This window comes from Xyrauchen texanus, chromosome 14, assembly GCF_025860055.1.
Source record: "Xyrauchen texanus isolate HMW12.3.18 chromosome 14, RBS_HiC_50CHRs, whole genome shotgun sequence".
Classification (NCBI taxonomy): domain Eukaryota; kingdom Metazoa; phylum Chordata; class Actinopteri; order Cypriniformes; family Catostomidae; genus Xyrauchen; species Xyrauchen texanus.
In genome coordinates, this window is record NC_068289.1 from 10,165,844 (window position 1) to 10,183,290 (window position 17,447).

At 39.5% G+C, this 17,447-nt stretch overlaps 1 protein-coding gene across 2 annotated transcripts in view; it reads right to left on the reverse strand.

Moving 5' to 3' along the window:
* Window positions 1-17,447, reverse strand: part of pard3bb (par-3 family cell polarity regulator beta b) — a 463,809-nt gene that overhangs the window by 154,513 nt on the left and 291,849 nt on the right. For both annotated transcript variants that reach the window (XM_052143015.1, XM_052143016.1), the window contains one exon: window positions 4,339-4,548. In XM_052143015.1, the coding sequence (XP_051998975.1) occupies window positions 4,339-4,548 (210 nt within the window). The remainder of the gene's footprint in view (window positions 1-4,338; window positions 4,549-17,447) is intronic.

Consider the following 17,447-nt stretch of genomic DNA (forward strand, 5'->3'; position numbering starts at 1 on the left):
CGCAACATTCTAAATAATAGCCAACTTTAGGATGTTGCTGTTTGTTGGGGCTGTGTGACAATGACACTAATGCTTCTAAACATTTTAAATCCAACTTTAGAAATTGTGTGCTTGTTTGGGCAGAGTGACAATGACATTTATGCTTCTTAATATTCAAAATCCAACTGTCAACTTTAGAATGTTGGTATTTGTTATGGAAGTGTGACAATGGAAATTATGTGTCTCAACATACTAAACCCAACAGCCTTAAGAAAATTGGTGTTTGTTGGGGCAGTGTGAAAATACAACTTATGGCTCTACATTATAAAACCCAACAGTCAACTTTAGAATGTTGGTGTTTGTTCGGGCAGTGTGACAATTAAAGTTATTAATCTAAATCCTGCTGGTCTTTGTTAGGGCAGAGTAACAATTACATTTATGCTTCTTAACATTCTAAATCCAAAAGATAACTTTAGAATATCTGTGCATGTTGGGGCAGTATGACAATAATAGTTATGTGTCCCAAAATTCTAAAACCCATCAGTCAACTTTAGAATGTTGGTGTTTGTTGGGGGTAGTGCAAGAATGGATGTTATGCTTTTTAACATTCAAAATCCAACTGGTGTTTGTTGGAGTATATTGGACTTTGTTGGGGCAGAGTGCCAATGACATTTATGCTTCTTAACATTATAAATTCTGGTATTTGGTATTTGTTGGGGCATTGTGGCAATACTAGCTAAGTGTCCCCACATTCTAAAACCCATCATTCAACTTTAGAATGTTGGTGTTGGTGTTTCTTGGGGCAGTGTGACAATAATAGTTATGTGTCCTAACATTCTAAAACCCATCAGTCAACTTTAGAATGTTGGTTTTTCTTGGGGTAGTGTGACAATAATAGTTATGTGTCCTAACATTCTAAAACCCATTATTCAACTTTAGAATGTTGGTGTAATGCAACAATGAAAGTCATGCATCTCAACATTATACATCCATCTGGTGTTTGTTTGTAGTGACAATTAAATTTAGGCTTAACTTTAGGATGCTGGTGGTTGGGGCAGTGTGACAGTGACAATTATGATTCTCCGCATTCTACATCCAGTGTTTGTTGGTGTTTGATTGAGCAGTGTGACAACGGCACTATTATATGGCGACATTGCATAAAAGTAGCAGAAACAAATTCCACTGGCCCTGATTGTATGGTGATACATAAAACTTTGCTTCTTGATTCTAATCTAAGAAGTTAAATCTAGATATGAGCGAATATGTGCCAAACTTTATATAAAAAAACACAAGGAAAAACAACCCAACATGGATTAAGGTATTCACCAAAGCTGCAAAGGATGGGAATTTAATTAAAATCTGAAAGAACATATGACATGAACATGCACAAGCAGACATATAAACGTATGTATGCATACAATTAGCCTCACACACACACACAGTCTGGTTAATGTGATGTTCGAAACATGTTCCCTGAACACCGGAAGATTATCAGTCCACAACAGGAACAGTAATGAGAAGTGAGAAGAAAACTGAGTGTCTAATTACTGTCCTCAGTAATGAGCTGCCGCTGTTTTCTTGACCAGAAGATCTGTGTGTGCACGCTAGAGAGTGTGTGTGTGTGTGTGTGTGTGTGTGTGTGTGTGTGTGTGTATGTTTAGGGGTGGGGGGGTATTTCCACATTGTGGTAAACAGCAGATGTAATCACACACTACCGAGCAAATGAGAAATTTGTGTTTATGACTTTGTTTAGAGGCTACAAACTCATTGCACTATTGAACCATATTTTTGTTTAAAACAACAGTGACCACGTTTACATGCACTTAAGAAAGCGGGTTATTATAGGGGTTTTGCAGAAAGTGGCGGTCTGAAACATCATGTAAACGAGAACGGCAATTACTTTACGCAGTTTATGGGATTAAGAGAAAGCGTTTTAACACACCTAGGTTTCTCCTGGAGAAACTGCTTAACACATATGCGCCATTCTAACAGGTTTTTGAGTGCACAGGTTTACGTAAAGGAAAGCCCCTCTATTGAAGGGCAATTCTGCTGGATAGAAAGGTAATGAAACAAACAGAAACAACTCTGGAATATCTTGAAATAAAGTGAAGCAACAGAGAATAAAATAGTGAAGTCCTCCTTGGATACCATGTTTGTTATTTAAATGAGTGTTGCAGGGTAATTACGTTGCTGTGATGAAAGCTGCTTACTGACAGAGCCGGATGTATTTGGAAGTAAAGAGTACACCGCTTATACAGTGCATGCAAACACGAATTCTGCTTTCTTACAATACGCACTCTCACAATAACCCGCTTTCTGGTGTCCATGTAAACGAAGTCAATGAATGTCTTTTAATAAACAGATTAGAGATGGGTCATGACAGTTGATTGGTTGTCGAACAACCTGAGTCAATTGGCAAGGTCGACTAGTTCATCTAATTTTTTAGGAAGAATTTGTTTGCAGCGGAACTTTAACTAGTGTGCTTTGCCTTAACTTTTAGACAAATTGTACAGTAAAACCTTCCCAGAAAACCCATGTGTTACATCTAGCGATTGTCTGTGTTTCTGTATTTCTTCTGTTTCGTGTCTTGTTGTTATCCTAGGTTACTTCCTGTGCTTAATTGATGGGGATGCCGGCACGCGAGGCGTGTCCCAGCTGATGGCATAAAGAGGGCTTGGGTGTGGCGAGAGGAGGCGGGAGAGACCGGCTTTGTTCGGTGTTTGAATTGTTGTTTGTATGCAAGTGTAAACTTTTGGAGTTAACAAATAAATCCTTAGACATTTGTTTGCCGAACATTCTCCTGCCTTTCTTTGTTACTATCTGAGAGCCAGTAGTAACAAAATTCTTTAAATTCTTCCCCTATATAAACAGTACCGCTACAGCCATACAAATTCAGCTAGACATCTTTGCCGGTCACTTCCTGTGTTGTTGTTTTTTGTACATCCTGCCTTGAGCATTGCACTTTAAAGATGGTGTGTCAAGTTAACACTTGTGGAGAGCCCTCTTAGCCATTTCATTCTGTTGTGCTGCTTTTAGCTGTTATTTTAAACAGGTGAACCGCGTAAGGAATTTAGACATAGGTGGAATGTCAATGTGGTACATATTATTGCATTGGGATGCAAGTGTATGTGAGATGTGTTCTTAAGTCTTCAGCTGTGTCGTATCTGTTCAACCTGACCATAATGAACAACCTCTCTCCTCTCTCACACTCGCTCTCTCTTTCGCCACATGTCTGTAGTCTGTCGTCTCACAAAAGGGCCAATTAGACTGGTAAGGGGAAAGAGGAATCTCATGACAGGTACAAAGCCAAACACTTTACTCTCAATTACTCTCTTTCACCAGCCACATGGTACGACACACACTGACATTGCTCACATACATTTACAGCCTCTCTAAAATCACTGCTGTATTATCGATAAATTGCATCACCTGTGTCTATCATCTGTGTATATGTAGGAAATCATGAGCACTCACATTAAAATGAAGACTCCAGTCATATCAGTAAACTTATAAAAGCTGTTTTATTCTACATGGAGAGGGTCCGCACATGGGGGCTGCCATGTTAGAATCACAAGACCAGCCAAATACTACTCGCTTATTCTCAATAACTGTCCTGTTATTTGACACTTTCACTAACTGATTAAAGTAATCTTGGCTGACAGTGAAAACTACATTTCTACAATGTCATCTGAAACTGAAAACTATTGATTTCAAATTATGCTGCATCCAAGCCACTAGGTGTCAGTGTAAGTCCAAGCTGACACAAAGACAAGTTACCGAATAACTTGAGTTCTGTGACTTTTATTTCATGTTTATTAGTCCATCAATATGCTAGTACACTCCTCAAAGGTGACAAAATGAACCTTTAGCAACTATACAGTTTTTAAATTTACAGTCTATTAAATGTTGATGACTCATCTTTGACTGCATAATATTTTGCCCCCAAAAAATGCTCTAGATTAAGAATGCCCCTCACCCTAATACTAATGGCAACCAGCTGGCAAGTATCAAATTGTAATTCATGGTCCATTTATATGTCCCATCCCCACTTTTTTGTGGATAATATAAAGTTTAATTCACAGAGAGCACAGAGAATTGTAAGATAGTCATTTGGTGATTGACTCCTTTGCTCTGTTTGTTTAAGTGGCCTGACATGTCAACTTATGGCTTAACCAATGGCATGAGTTTGGGGCAGAACTATTACCTGTTTGTTCAAACAGTGGAAGACCTGTAGAGTGAAAATCTGTTTGAAAAAGTAATTATCCTTGCAGTTCTGTTCGATGCAGCTAATTGTGCTGAAATTACACCCTGCACTTTTAAATCCTGTGACTGTATTGCTGTTGGAAAGGGGAAGCTCACCGTCATCATCCTCTGGAGGCCCATCATACGATTTGTCAATGGCTGCGCGGAAGCTCTCATTGCAACCACGCCCCCTAACCATATGTGAACGGGGCCTATGGAATGGCAGCAGATCGTTTTTCTTAGCCTCCGTCATGGCAGTCTGCAAACTCTCAAGAGAGCTGGACTTCTTCAGGCCTAACGTAGGTCCTAACTCCACCACACCACTCCCTGATGAATGAGAAAAAAAAAACTTTAAGCATTGTCACATGAAATAATATTTACAAGTCAACGTTTAATGGCTTTAATACAGTGTTTCCAAAGCAGCACTGTATTGACCCGACAAACATAATGGTTGGGGTTAGGAGTTTGGAACAAACCCTAAGTATTCTGCAAGTAATTCAGCCTAAACCGCTTCCTGTAGAGACTCCATTGAAACAGCCTTAGGTGTTCAATCTGTTTTTGTTTTTGCCATTCAAGATCTTTAGGAAACTTAACAGCCAAATAAACAGCCATTTGAACATGCATTCAAATCAATTTAATATTACAAAATCGATGCACAAATATCATGAAACAAGTAAGCGTCATGACTAGTCGTTTCTTTCTACATCTGCAAAGGTGTTGTCTTGTGCAGGGCAGAGAGAAAACCAAATGCAAAGCGGCTGTATTGGGCATTTCATTTACACTGAACCAAACCCTAAAAGTCTGATTTGCCGGGACTCATTTCCCTACAAATCTTTTTTTGATTAGTTTTTTAAGATGGTGAGTCAATGGAGACTACTGGACCATTTTACAAAGGCATTCTAATAAGACAAAGTGAAGGGTGAAGTGCTAAAGCATGATCTTTAAAAAATTGGGCAAGAAAGTGTGTATATACATAGTGATTTTGTATGTGCATTTGTGAGTGCAAGAGTATATTAATGTTAAGTCTGTGTGCATTTGTGTGATTGTAAACCCTCTCTCCTCTAATGAAAATAACTTTTAAACATGCTCCTCCACTAGGAATGATGGATGAGAGCTTGTTTCTCCATCAATCTGATCCATCCATTTCTCTCCTTTCTATCTCTAGATACCACCATCCTTCCCTCTGTCAACCCCACCCTTTCTGCATGCATCTCATACACCCAGAATCATTAGTTAAAGCGCTGCAGCTCACAGAATGCATTCATGAATCAGGAAATCATCGTATCGACAGGTGGTGTGCCTCACTGAAATTCCAATCAACCTGGCCTGCTGCCTACACCAACCCCCTTTTTGTTTGGCTAATGGTCGTTTAAATGAAAGTGGAAGTGGGATCAGTCATTTAATCTGTGTGGCCACCAAACAAGCCACAGAAGGCCAGACAAGATGACTCCAGCCAGGCCCAGCTGCATATCTCCTGCTCTCAGGATTATGACACAGAAGAATTGTATGCACATATAATTTGGGATGTGGAGAGAGAGAGAGAGAGAGAGAGAGAGAGAGAGAGAGAGAGTGGGGAATGAGGTGCTGAGAGATAGGAAGGGTGGACAGAGATGAGCACACAGCTGGAGTGTCTTCATTTATGATAACAACAGATGGCACCATGACGTATGATAAGAAAAAAAGTTCAAAGTGTGATAAAAGATTGCATCAGCATTTTAACTTTACTAATGTTTTTGACTATTTTATTTAAGAGAATAGTTTACATTTACATTTATGCATTTGGCAGACACTTTTATCCAAAGCGACTTACAGAGCCCTTATTACAGGGACAATCCCCCCGGAGCAACCTGGAGTTAAGTGGAGAACACAAGGACACAATGGTTGTGGCTGTGGGGATCGAACCAGCGAATTTCTGATTAAAATATCTTTTGTTTTACATCCAAGGCTACAGTCCTGACAACTTTTGATACTTTAACGCATACCTACGTCATACATATGTGTGTGATGGTTAATAACTGGACCCTGCAGAGCAGCGTCACACATATGTGTATCTGCAACATCCAGTTGCAGATACACGCTGCCAGACTCAAACTTACAAGCTGCCAGATTTAAATGGGTCGGCTTTTTTCGACACAGGCTTCGCTGGCCAAGTGTCTATCATTTATATTCCCTCAAACAGTTAGTCATACAGTATTTTAATGCACAGAATATGTTTATTTTATACACTGTACATACATCCAACTCGTTACCAAAGTATCACGATAACAAGTTTACGGCTCTTATATGCACAGTAAATACATCAAACACGATATTCCTCTGATGCGGACTGCCATTTGTTTACATTTATAGTGCCATTCATCAAACAAACAGCTACTAAAAGAGTCTTTTCAATCACATAACAGGGTCAGGCGATCTTATCTATAGTCAGATTGTCCGTTCGTCAGCCTGTGAGATTGCCAATACCCGATATGTTCGCTAGGTGGCACTATGGGGTAAGTTCCCTTAAGCAGGGTTAAGCCTAAACAATAATACAAGTTTGAAATCTTGATTTCAAACTTTGAACTTATTTTTTTATTTATTTTAACAAAAAAATAAAATGAAACTGGAAGAAAAAATAAGCGCAATTAAAATGTGTGTTGCTCAACTTTTTGAAAGATGGTTTTACAACAGATGTGAAGGGCAACATCTCTTTGTCAAAGAACCTACTTCATCTGTGCATTCTCTACTGGTTGGATATTTAAGTATTGTTACATTTTCTTTGCTCCCTCCTTCACAATATATATATATATATATATATATATATATATATATATATATATATATATATATATATATCTTGCAATATCCAAAAAAAACCAATTACAAATGTAAAAATAATAATTATAATGATAATAATAATCACTGAAATATAAATCATGGTTCGAGGTGAAAGCGTTTTTGTATTATTTAATGTTTTAATCACAGATGCATAGGCTGCATAGTCCATCACAATGAACTGCTCAGTGGAAATAAAGCAAACTGAACTCAAAGCACCACCAGAGCCGAGATGTCTGATGTCATTTGCAGCACTCATAGATGATACTGTTCTGGCAATAAAATATTTTCAGAAGACAGAAAAAAAGAGACTGCACACCCCTGTACAAACAGCATGTCATTCATGCACACAGCATTTCTGTCAAGTGCATGTCTGTGTCTCTACGGGCAAATTATTTGTAATATAATTTAATAATAATAATATCCGAATAATAATAATAAAGATAATAATTTAATTCATTAATGGGAAAATGAGCCAAATATCGTCTTGACATTGTCATCAGCTATTACCGATCCCTCTGACCATCGTCGATCCCAGAGATCATTGTCTATCGGCACATCCCTAGCACATAATATGTTTATTTTATATAACAAACAGTCTAACTGTCACCAAAGAACCACTATAACAGTTCACAGCTTGAATATGCACAGCCATAATAGCTAAACACGATCTTCCAATGCATGCAGCCACGTCTATTTATTAGATGCAGATGTGGTTTTCATTCACACAAACAGCAACTCAAACAGTCTTTTCAGGCATATAATATGTTTATTTTCTGAAACAGACAGCCACACTATCACAAAAGCACCACGATAACAGTTTAAAAATGTAATACTCACAGTGAAAACATGCTGAACTGGCGTGATTATATGATGCACGCAGCCAAGTCTGTTTATATTAGCGCTTCTCTCACACACACGCACAATGTCTGAGAAGTCAAACATATAGGCAAACTGGACTACTGATTTTATTTGTTCATTTGTAAAATGAAATAATGAAAACAAATGCAGTACAGCAGACATAACCCATTTGTTCACGTTTACTATATTATATACAGTATTTTTTTTATGAAAAGAAATAAAAAAATAATAAATAAATACATATCCCTCTACGCTCTGCCCACCGCTACCAGCTGTGCAGTTTCTCATGCAAAAATAACTCACTCCAAGGGGCAAAGTAGGGGAATTTAGACCCTACTCATGAAAAGGTTAATTTAAAAGCTTTAAGAACTTTAAAAGAACATAAGGATAACACATTTCCCCAACCAAGGGCTAATCATGAAATTTTAAAGGGACAACAGAAGCAGGCCACTCTAAAATTGGACTTTTAAAGTACACAGGGGTAGAGGATCATAAATAAATATTCATTAAACATCAGTATGAAAGCAGCAATGAGTGGGTGAGGTTTGCTGCAGCTGAGCTCCAGACACTCAAAACAGAGATGGATTCGTGTGAGAGGAGGTTTATAAATAGCGGCCCGCTGATATACCAGCCAGTGTGACTGAAATGTTCTCTGTGTTCATGTCACAAACTTAATTAACTCTGTCCCATGGTCGGCTGAGAGAATTAAGCAGCTTTTGAGAGTACTGCTCTCAAGAGGTCTCCAAAACACAATTTAGAAGAGAGAGTCTAAATTTGTGTCTCAGGATACTACTTTAATTTATACAATGGTCGTTTAATTTATACAATGGTCTATTCTAATACTCTATTCTGATTGGCTGGAATGCATGCGTTAAAACAGTTTAAAGCACATGTAGTTCCAGTCAGTTTTCATTTCTGTTCCACATTATTGCACCTATTCTGCTGTACTCGTAACAAGAGTTTTATGCCTCTGTTTAAACTACCTCTGGCCGGTAATATAGTGTAGCAAGTATGAAGAGTCTCAGAGCAGGGATTAACTGTCACATCATAAAACACAACATCAAAGTCATTTTTAAATCAACTGTGAAGTGCTACAGAAAAGTTACAAATAAAGATATCAGTGGTCATCATCCCCATATTACAGAGTCCGACCTGAAGATAATTAGGAATTGCACTTTCCTGTTATACACCTATAAAGCTTGTAAGGAAAGTATGGTTTGACATACATTGGGACCTTTCAAATGTGTCTTTCTCTGTCCGGCAATATGATAATATGATAAACATCATCTAATATTGCTGCACTGCTCAGCATGTGCCGCATAAAACTGCTAGAGGGTGCCGCTCGGACACACATCTCTAACAGAAGTGAGGAATGAAGGCTGTTTTATAAAACGCAGCCTTTTGCGGTTTAGTAATAGCACAAGGCCATATCATGATTTGATCTTAATTTATTAAATCGTACAGCCTTCATGGATACCATACGATTTCTCAGAGGTCCAATTCTGTTGGTTTCACAGCGTTTTGGATGGTTTTCCATTTATCATATAAGTGCCACGTCTCTAACAACAAGATGTCACGTCCACAATGCCAGTTTTTCTTTATTAATGTGAAAATGACAAATAACAGAAATTAAATATTACATGCTCTTAGGAGTGCCAACCCTTATACATTATGTAGCTATTATTATTTATGGATTGAGTATTTAAACTCATGTCCACTTTTCCAATGATTCGAACAACCTTTTATTTAATTTGTTTAAATAAATGTAAATTTATCACACTACTTTTTCTCTGTGCTTTTTTACAGTAGGGCAGAACACTTGATATAACAATGCACAGATAAATGTAACCATTATTATTATTCTTCCAGTCAAAATTTGCACTGCAAAAAAATCTATAACAGCTTTAATTAATGCTGGCAGTGACCATAATTTAAATGTGAAAATCGTGCTAGGTCTGCATTAAACAATTTTAATGCACAACATGGAGGCAAACAACAATGTGGAGATGGTTGTCTCTAATACAAAGTTTAGTAGTAATGCGTTTTAAGATAATGATTTTAGCTTACAGAAGGCCTCCCTGAGAAAAAGGGGTTTTTGGTATCAAGAGATGTAATTTTATGATGCATCAGCAGGTTGCATGTACCAGTATAGAGCATTCTTTTAGTGTGTGCAAAGTGGGATGAATAAATTCAAATACAAATCTATACTGTATTCACAATGGCAGTGATGTCCTGGTTGATGAACACTTGACATGTGTCCCAAATTGCACTCTTCGATTACATACTTTGTAATTGGACTATTCTACGCCATTTAGTAGGTTAAGTAGTGTGAGTAGCTGGTTCACAATGAAAAAATGCCAATGGAGGAAGAGTACTTTTAGTCCTCGGATGATGTACTTCTTCAATTGAAAAAAGGAGTGTGGAATGTTGGACACTGCAAACACTCAGCACTCACAACTTGCCCTATGTAGTGGAAGGGGTGGGGTTACCTTGTGGCGATGTTGGCCTGAAAAAAACAATTATGATTCATTGTGAATGTGTAAATTTAAGATATACATGTTGGGCTGAGGTTGGCTTGCATGTTGGAGCCAGCGGCAACACATGGCATGCACTTGAAATGCCTTTTTCATCAGCTAAAAAATGGCACACAGCTTTGGTCCCAGACAAAGATGAAAAACAATGCCAATTCAGGAGATATTTTAAAGAAACACATTTAGTCCAATGGATGACTTCATCTGTAACTACAACACTCAACATTATATGATAAGGGATAAAGGAGCCCCACATAGGTCCTCTATGACATGGTGTCCCAACAAGGGCTTTGTGAACCCCTAAGGGAACTCAAATTTTAACTAATAATAAAAATAATAACAATAAAATACATTTTACATGATATCATATATATTGACAGGTTAAAATAATTTTAAAAACTCTTCAAGTAAGAGAGGTTCTTCAAGTAAATAATTAACCATTGGTCAAAGGGGAGAAGTCCTGGGCCCTCTGAATTTAGACACGACCCTGTTCTAGATAAAAAAAGCTGCTAAACAAACTAGCACTGGATGAAGACAGACTAGGAGTCTGACACTACAAAAAATAATCTATTGTGGTTTTATGCCGAGTTAACACTACAAGATTTTTGTCCTGATTTTCCACTCGCTGACAGTTAAAGGAGACCGCTGACAAGAGCCCAAAATCAGAGGCAAATCGGTGCTCTCTCTGTGAACGACGATGGCTATGTGTGAATTTTCAAAGATGCGATCTGAGAGATGCGGCGATACGTTGCAGATGCCCGAGAGATATTTAGCAGGATAAATATCTAGACCTGTCTGAGACTCCAAGTCCTGCAGTGTGAAATGTGTTTTGATGTGTCATCCACAGCAGCTCCATGAATAAGTGCAAATCAGTGCACAAACAACTTGAATTGCAAGACAACCATTTTTAGAGGGAAGAACCCCAGTCTCGTGTGAGAACTCCTGTCTCGTGCATGATATTTCATAATTTCCTGTATCACTTCTTACATGCGTTTTGTTGTGAAACATAGTTTGGTGACCAGACAGAGTTGTCGGGATTCTTCCAAGTGAAATGTTTTGTAATGTGTGAACTCCTGTCGCCAATCCTTCTTGTAATGTGCAAACCACATCAACTTCAATATACCCCATTATAGACAGACAGTCTTGTAGTGTGAAAAGAGCAGCAATCCAACGCCTTTGAAAGTCGTATAGTGTGTGGGCGGCATTAGTGTCGCTTCTGTCAAACTCAGAAACACTTCCTCTCTGTTCATAAGTGGCTTCAGGAAGCAGCTTTCTGTGGGTTACACTACAACATACCTCACATACCCCTTTCTGTCAATCAAACTCAACAGTAAATTCAGTCAGGAAGAAATGACAGACACACATATGCCAGTTACAGTCCAGACACTCATCTGCTTCCTATGACCACAATCGGAGATCCCACACAGACTGTAAACCTGCTCTCCACCCCCCAAGCTGGCATACATCACAACTGTGCAGCTATTAAAATCCTACAATCCTGGAATGTTATGATATTTTTGCAGCAGGAGATGTATGGCTTTGATAATTGCTTATGGCAGACATTTAAAAGGCATCTCATAATTACTGATCAACTCTATTGCGTTAGTGTGCAAGTAGGTGGTGTAGCAGGGGTCGATGACTCTCAGAGAGAGAGAAATGGTTGTGGGCGGAGGTCTGTCACTTTTTGAGTGCAGGGTGATGGATGGTTACTTGCATTGGTTACCTGCATACACCATTAAACCCCACCCTCATACCAGTCCAAGACAGAGACTCCCGCCTAGCTAGAAAGCTTTAATTTGACTTTGATGAAATAAAGATTGTATCGATCAATCAGAAACTCATTAAGACCTAGATTGGTGTAGGCAAGTATGTGTTTAAAGTATGTGTGTTTTTGGGACTCTGTTACTTATGGTTACTAGATTTTAAATTGTTGTTCAAAATTCTTAGCATATATGTGGCAGGGCGGAGGGCGGGGCCGGGTCGTGATCCTACACACCCGGTCCCGTATTAGGCTAATTATGCCTCCGTGAGGTTTAAAGGCTGACTGCAGAGGGCCGTGCGGGAGAGAGAGATCGTTAGCGGACATGTCCGTCATGTGTGTTTTGTTTGTGTCTTCTTTTAAGTTTACCATTATTTAAACTATTATTTATATCGTCAAGCCGGTTCTCGCCTCCTCCTTTCCATTGAATACGTTACACTGGTGCCGAAGCCCGGGAAGGAGGAGGGATACGCCGTAGTAGTATCCCCTCCCGCCACTACCGTCCACCCCAACGGAGTAGCCGTGGCCATCTGCCGGGGGACGAGGAGCCCAGCCACCTGAACGAGGACGATGGCCGCCGACCGTGAGGGGAGGAGGGGCTCCTAGCTGACCGCCTGGAGCGGTCAGGGCCGCTGCCAGGGGCGGAGGAGTCGCCTACCGGCCGCTGAAACGCGGAGGGGTTTAAGACTGCCGACCGCGAGCGGGGAGGGGCTCACTGCCGACCGCCTGGAGCGAAAGAACCGCTGCCAGGGGCGGGGGAGACCCCTTCTAGTCCCCGAGAACGCGGCGGGGTGTTCCATCCGCCAGGGGCTGGAGGACTGCCTCAGATCCGCCTGGAGAGGCGCGGCTGTCGTCCGATAAAGGGTGGAGGAGAAGCCGAGGAACAAGCTGCGGCGTATCTGAGAACTGGCGAGTAAGTGTTTTTTTTTCTCATCTCTCTCTCTTCTCTCTCTCTCTCTCTCACTGTCGCTCTGCGTTGACCTTTAGCCTCTTTTTCCTCCCCTTGTCCCCTCCCTCGTCCAGGTAGATGTGGATGACCTGCCGGCAGTCAGCGCGGAAGGCGCACCCTCCCCCAGGGAAAGGGGGGTGTAGGTCAGGCCGGGGGCTCCTCAGCCTGAGAGAACGGGGGAGGAATGTGGCAGGGCGGAGGGTGGGGCCGGGTCGTGATCCTACACACCCGGTCCCGTATTAGGCTAATTATGCCTCCGTGAGGTTTAAAGGCTGACTGCAGAGGGCCGTGCGGGAGAGAGAGATCGTTAGCGGACATGTCCGTCATGTGTGTTTGTTTGTGTCTTCTTTTAAGTTTACCATTAAACTATTATTTATATCGTCAAGCCGGTTCTCGCCTCCTCCTTTCCATTGAATATGTTACAATATACCAAGCTAAACATCACAAAAACTGTACATCACTGGAGCGAAGTTTAATTCAACTGCAACCAACAGAGACAAGCAAATAAAAGTTACATAACAGAAGAGGTGACTTCATCGCAGTTTATTTGGATGTGTCTATATTCATCCAAACACACCTGGGAAAATGCAGTAACAAACAGATGGCTTTCCACATCTTAAATTAATCTATCAATTCCAATCAGCTAAATATGGCAGCTTTCAACTTGAATCAAAAACAAAGTCGTCCTCAATTGTTTACAGAGATTAGTGTGTGGGTACACGCAAATGAGACGCACGCACGCACACTATATTGACATGCAGCCATCATTATATATATATATAAATAAAGAGAGAGAGCGAGAGCGAGAGAGAGAGAGAGAGAGAGAGATAGATAGATAGATAGATACAACCATGGCCAAAGGTATTGGCAGAGACATCAATTTTGTGTTTCACAAAGATTTCTGCTTCAGAAGTTGTGGTGTTGATTCACATTGTTTCTAGGTTGGTGTGAGTGCAACTGCAGGCACATTGAGGCGATGACTTTTGGACAATGGCCTTGTGTCAAGAAGGGCAGCAAAGAAGCCACTTCTCTCCAAGAACAACATCAAGAACAGACTGAAATTCTGCAGGAAGTACAAGGACTGGACAGCACAAGACTGGTGCAAATATATTTTTTCTGATGAAGCCCCCTTCCGACTGTTTGGGACATCTGGAAAATCGATAGTCCGGAAAAGAAAAGGTGAACGCTACCATGAGTCCTGTGTCGTGCCAATAGTGAAGCATCCTGAGACCATCCATGTGTGGGGTTTCTTTTCATCCAAGGGAGTGGGCCCTCTCACAATTCAGCCCAAAAACATAATTTATCAGTGATACTGCCCTGCAACAGTTGTGTATTCGATACAGTAATCACGTTTGAAATTTATTTTGATTCTAAACAGGTCTACCTGAAATAAATAATGAAAGGTAAAACTGTGCTTTTTTTCTTCTTCAGACATTAGCATTTATTACAATAAAAAAATATTAGGCTATTCACATTTGTCATTTATTTGTTGGTGTTTTTTTTTTTTTTTTTTTTAATAGGAGAAAAAACAGAAATGTATTATTTGGAACCTATTGTTTTGGAAAATAGAAATAGATACATTTTCAGTACTTTTATGTTATTGCCGTTTTAGAGTTAAGACAATAAATGTATGCCATGTCGTAAGGTTGCAAGCGCTGTGGCAAGTTAGTCTACCTAAAAGACTATATTGAAACATTACAAAACGTAAAACAAATCTAGGGAAAAGCAAACTTTATTCATGCATTTTGAGAAATTAACAGATGTAATATAAGCATAACAAATAATAACAAATTTTGTAACAAACAGTATATTACAGTAATTATATTTATGATTGAAATTCAATAGCTTATGGTTGTCGATAATGTTACTACTTTTGATATTGGCAACAGTGAAGCATAATCTACCACAAGGTTCTTCAAAAAGTTAATAAACAAAATAAAAAGATAAAGATATAAATGGTGAGTGCTAAAAGGAGCATCTGGAACTCAAATTTTCTGTGTCTGCACACATCAGAACATGAAGCTGATGGTTGAGTCAGCAAAGTTAAAAGTGGACTAAAAGGACCTGCTGGAACTTCTAGTCTGTAACATAAACAGTTATGACTGCATGTTCAACAAGTGTGACCAGTGTCCAGGTGTAGAGGCCTTACAGCAGATGCTTGAATCAGACAAAGATGACATACTTCCTGATAACATCACCTTTAAGCAGTGGGTTATGAATGATAGAGCAGATATGATCACTGTCTTTCTGGCTGAGAAACTCAATGTGTTAAAGACACACCATTGGTTGAGGACATCAGTGAGGAATACTGTGATGTTTTTGTAAAATTATTCCGCCCACCTGGACCAAGAACATCATTCAAAATGTCTACTGAGGACAAAGTGTGGGTTCCCATGAACAATGTTCACAGAAAACTGGTACCTGCCAAATTGACTTCTGCTACCGGATGCTTCCATAACATTTTAGAGACTGAGCGAGGAAATCTCACAGCATGTAAAATACAGTTCACTTTTATTATTTGTTTTGCTTTTATCACGTTTGATAATTTCTCAAAATACATGAATAAAGTAGGCTTTTCCTCAGATTTCGACTTGCCTCACTGTAACTCATTTTTATTTTTTGATGATGCCACAAATGCTGTCAATTGAGCTTAACTTGTATTGAATCCAGTTCCTAATAAGGTTAATGGCTAACTGTTTTATTTACTCTCCAAAGACAATTTTTAACTCACATTTGGTGCTTGCAGAGGGTACATTTTCTCTAAACGGCTTTGCTCTCTTGATCAGTCTCTCTCACACATACACGCACACATGTTCACACTTTTGATTGTAAATCCAGGGTAATTTTTAAGCCTGCATAACCACGCAGTCCTGGGTCACCTTCATCTATGTTTCACACTGTACATACTTCCGAACCGATCAATCAGCCACTGATCTAAATCGGCCAATCTTCATCTTAAATCCTTGATCTGCGATCAGCAGATCATGCCTAGGTTTAGGGTAGATCGCAAGGAATCACACATTCACTGCTACTCTAATAAATTGGCGCTTGCTCAGCCCTTGAAACATGACAGAGTGGCCTTTAGAGGGTGAATTTTTGGCAATTCTCAGAATTCAAGAATTTAAACATTCACATGTGATGTAATTCACATGAATGTGCCATTTTTTTTTAAATGTTTTAATTGTGTAAGAATTACACGTGTATGAATATGAAGTTGCCCATTTTCTAGAGTCAATACGTTAGTAATTCTGACTCGCTGCACAGTGAGCACGGAGAGGATAAAGAGAAAGACAGACAGACAGTAGCTTCTCTTCCCCTATTCAACAGCGACAACAAAGTGCAACACTAGGTAATGTTATCTTAGAGATGGAATCCAGCAAACGTCCAGATCCCAGCACAACACCAACTCCTACACAAACTCTGAGAAAGGCAAAAAAAAAAAAATAGAATAATAAATAAATAAATAAATGTATCTACTGAATCCCATCTGGCTAATTGGGAACGTGATTGTGGTGAAGCGAAAATTAGAGTCAACATCGTCAGCGCATTTGATTCCTGGAGGGACCTTAGTTCGGTTTGGGGATCAAAACCCTGAATTGTCACTCTTCTTATTGGACAGGTAAGCTTACTTAACAGCAAAGCATGTGAAATATACTGCCTTAAGGATTGATCTGTGTTATTTTAGCTAACTTGATCTTGCCTGCTAACGCTGATGTATTGCATGTTACCTTGCTTTGTAACTTTCCAATAATTTCAACGATCTTCTCTTTATACTAAAAGTCAGATATACAGGATCAATTTAAGCAAATACGCTGGTTTCTTAATCGTAGTAAAACATATGACATACAAAAAATACAATAGTGCAACATAACAGTGCAGTGGAACAGTAAACTGTCAGGTTTAGTTCAGTAGTATGTAGCTATATGTGTGTATCAGTATGCTATGTTAGGTGATAAGTAGTTACATTTTTAGTAAAACAATCATAAATGTGTAATTTGAAATGTTACCTCATCTGTCAGCATGATGCCGGTGAATCACATTCAGTCTCCTTGAACGTTAAGTCATTGTTTTGGCCAATGCTCTCTCGTGTCCCTATGGAGTGTGTGCAAGAGCACGAGCAACAGGTAGCTGGCTGCAGTTCACTTAACAGCCACAGGTGTCATTATTAACAAAGATTTCTGAATCTTACATACTGCACCTTTAACCCTCTGGGGTCGACGGATGCGCCAGCGCGTTCTGCTGGATTTTTTTCGTCATTACAGCGGAAATGCTCTGTCATTTTGGGGCATACAGATAAGTGTAAGACATCATT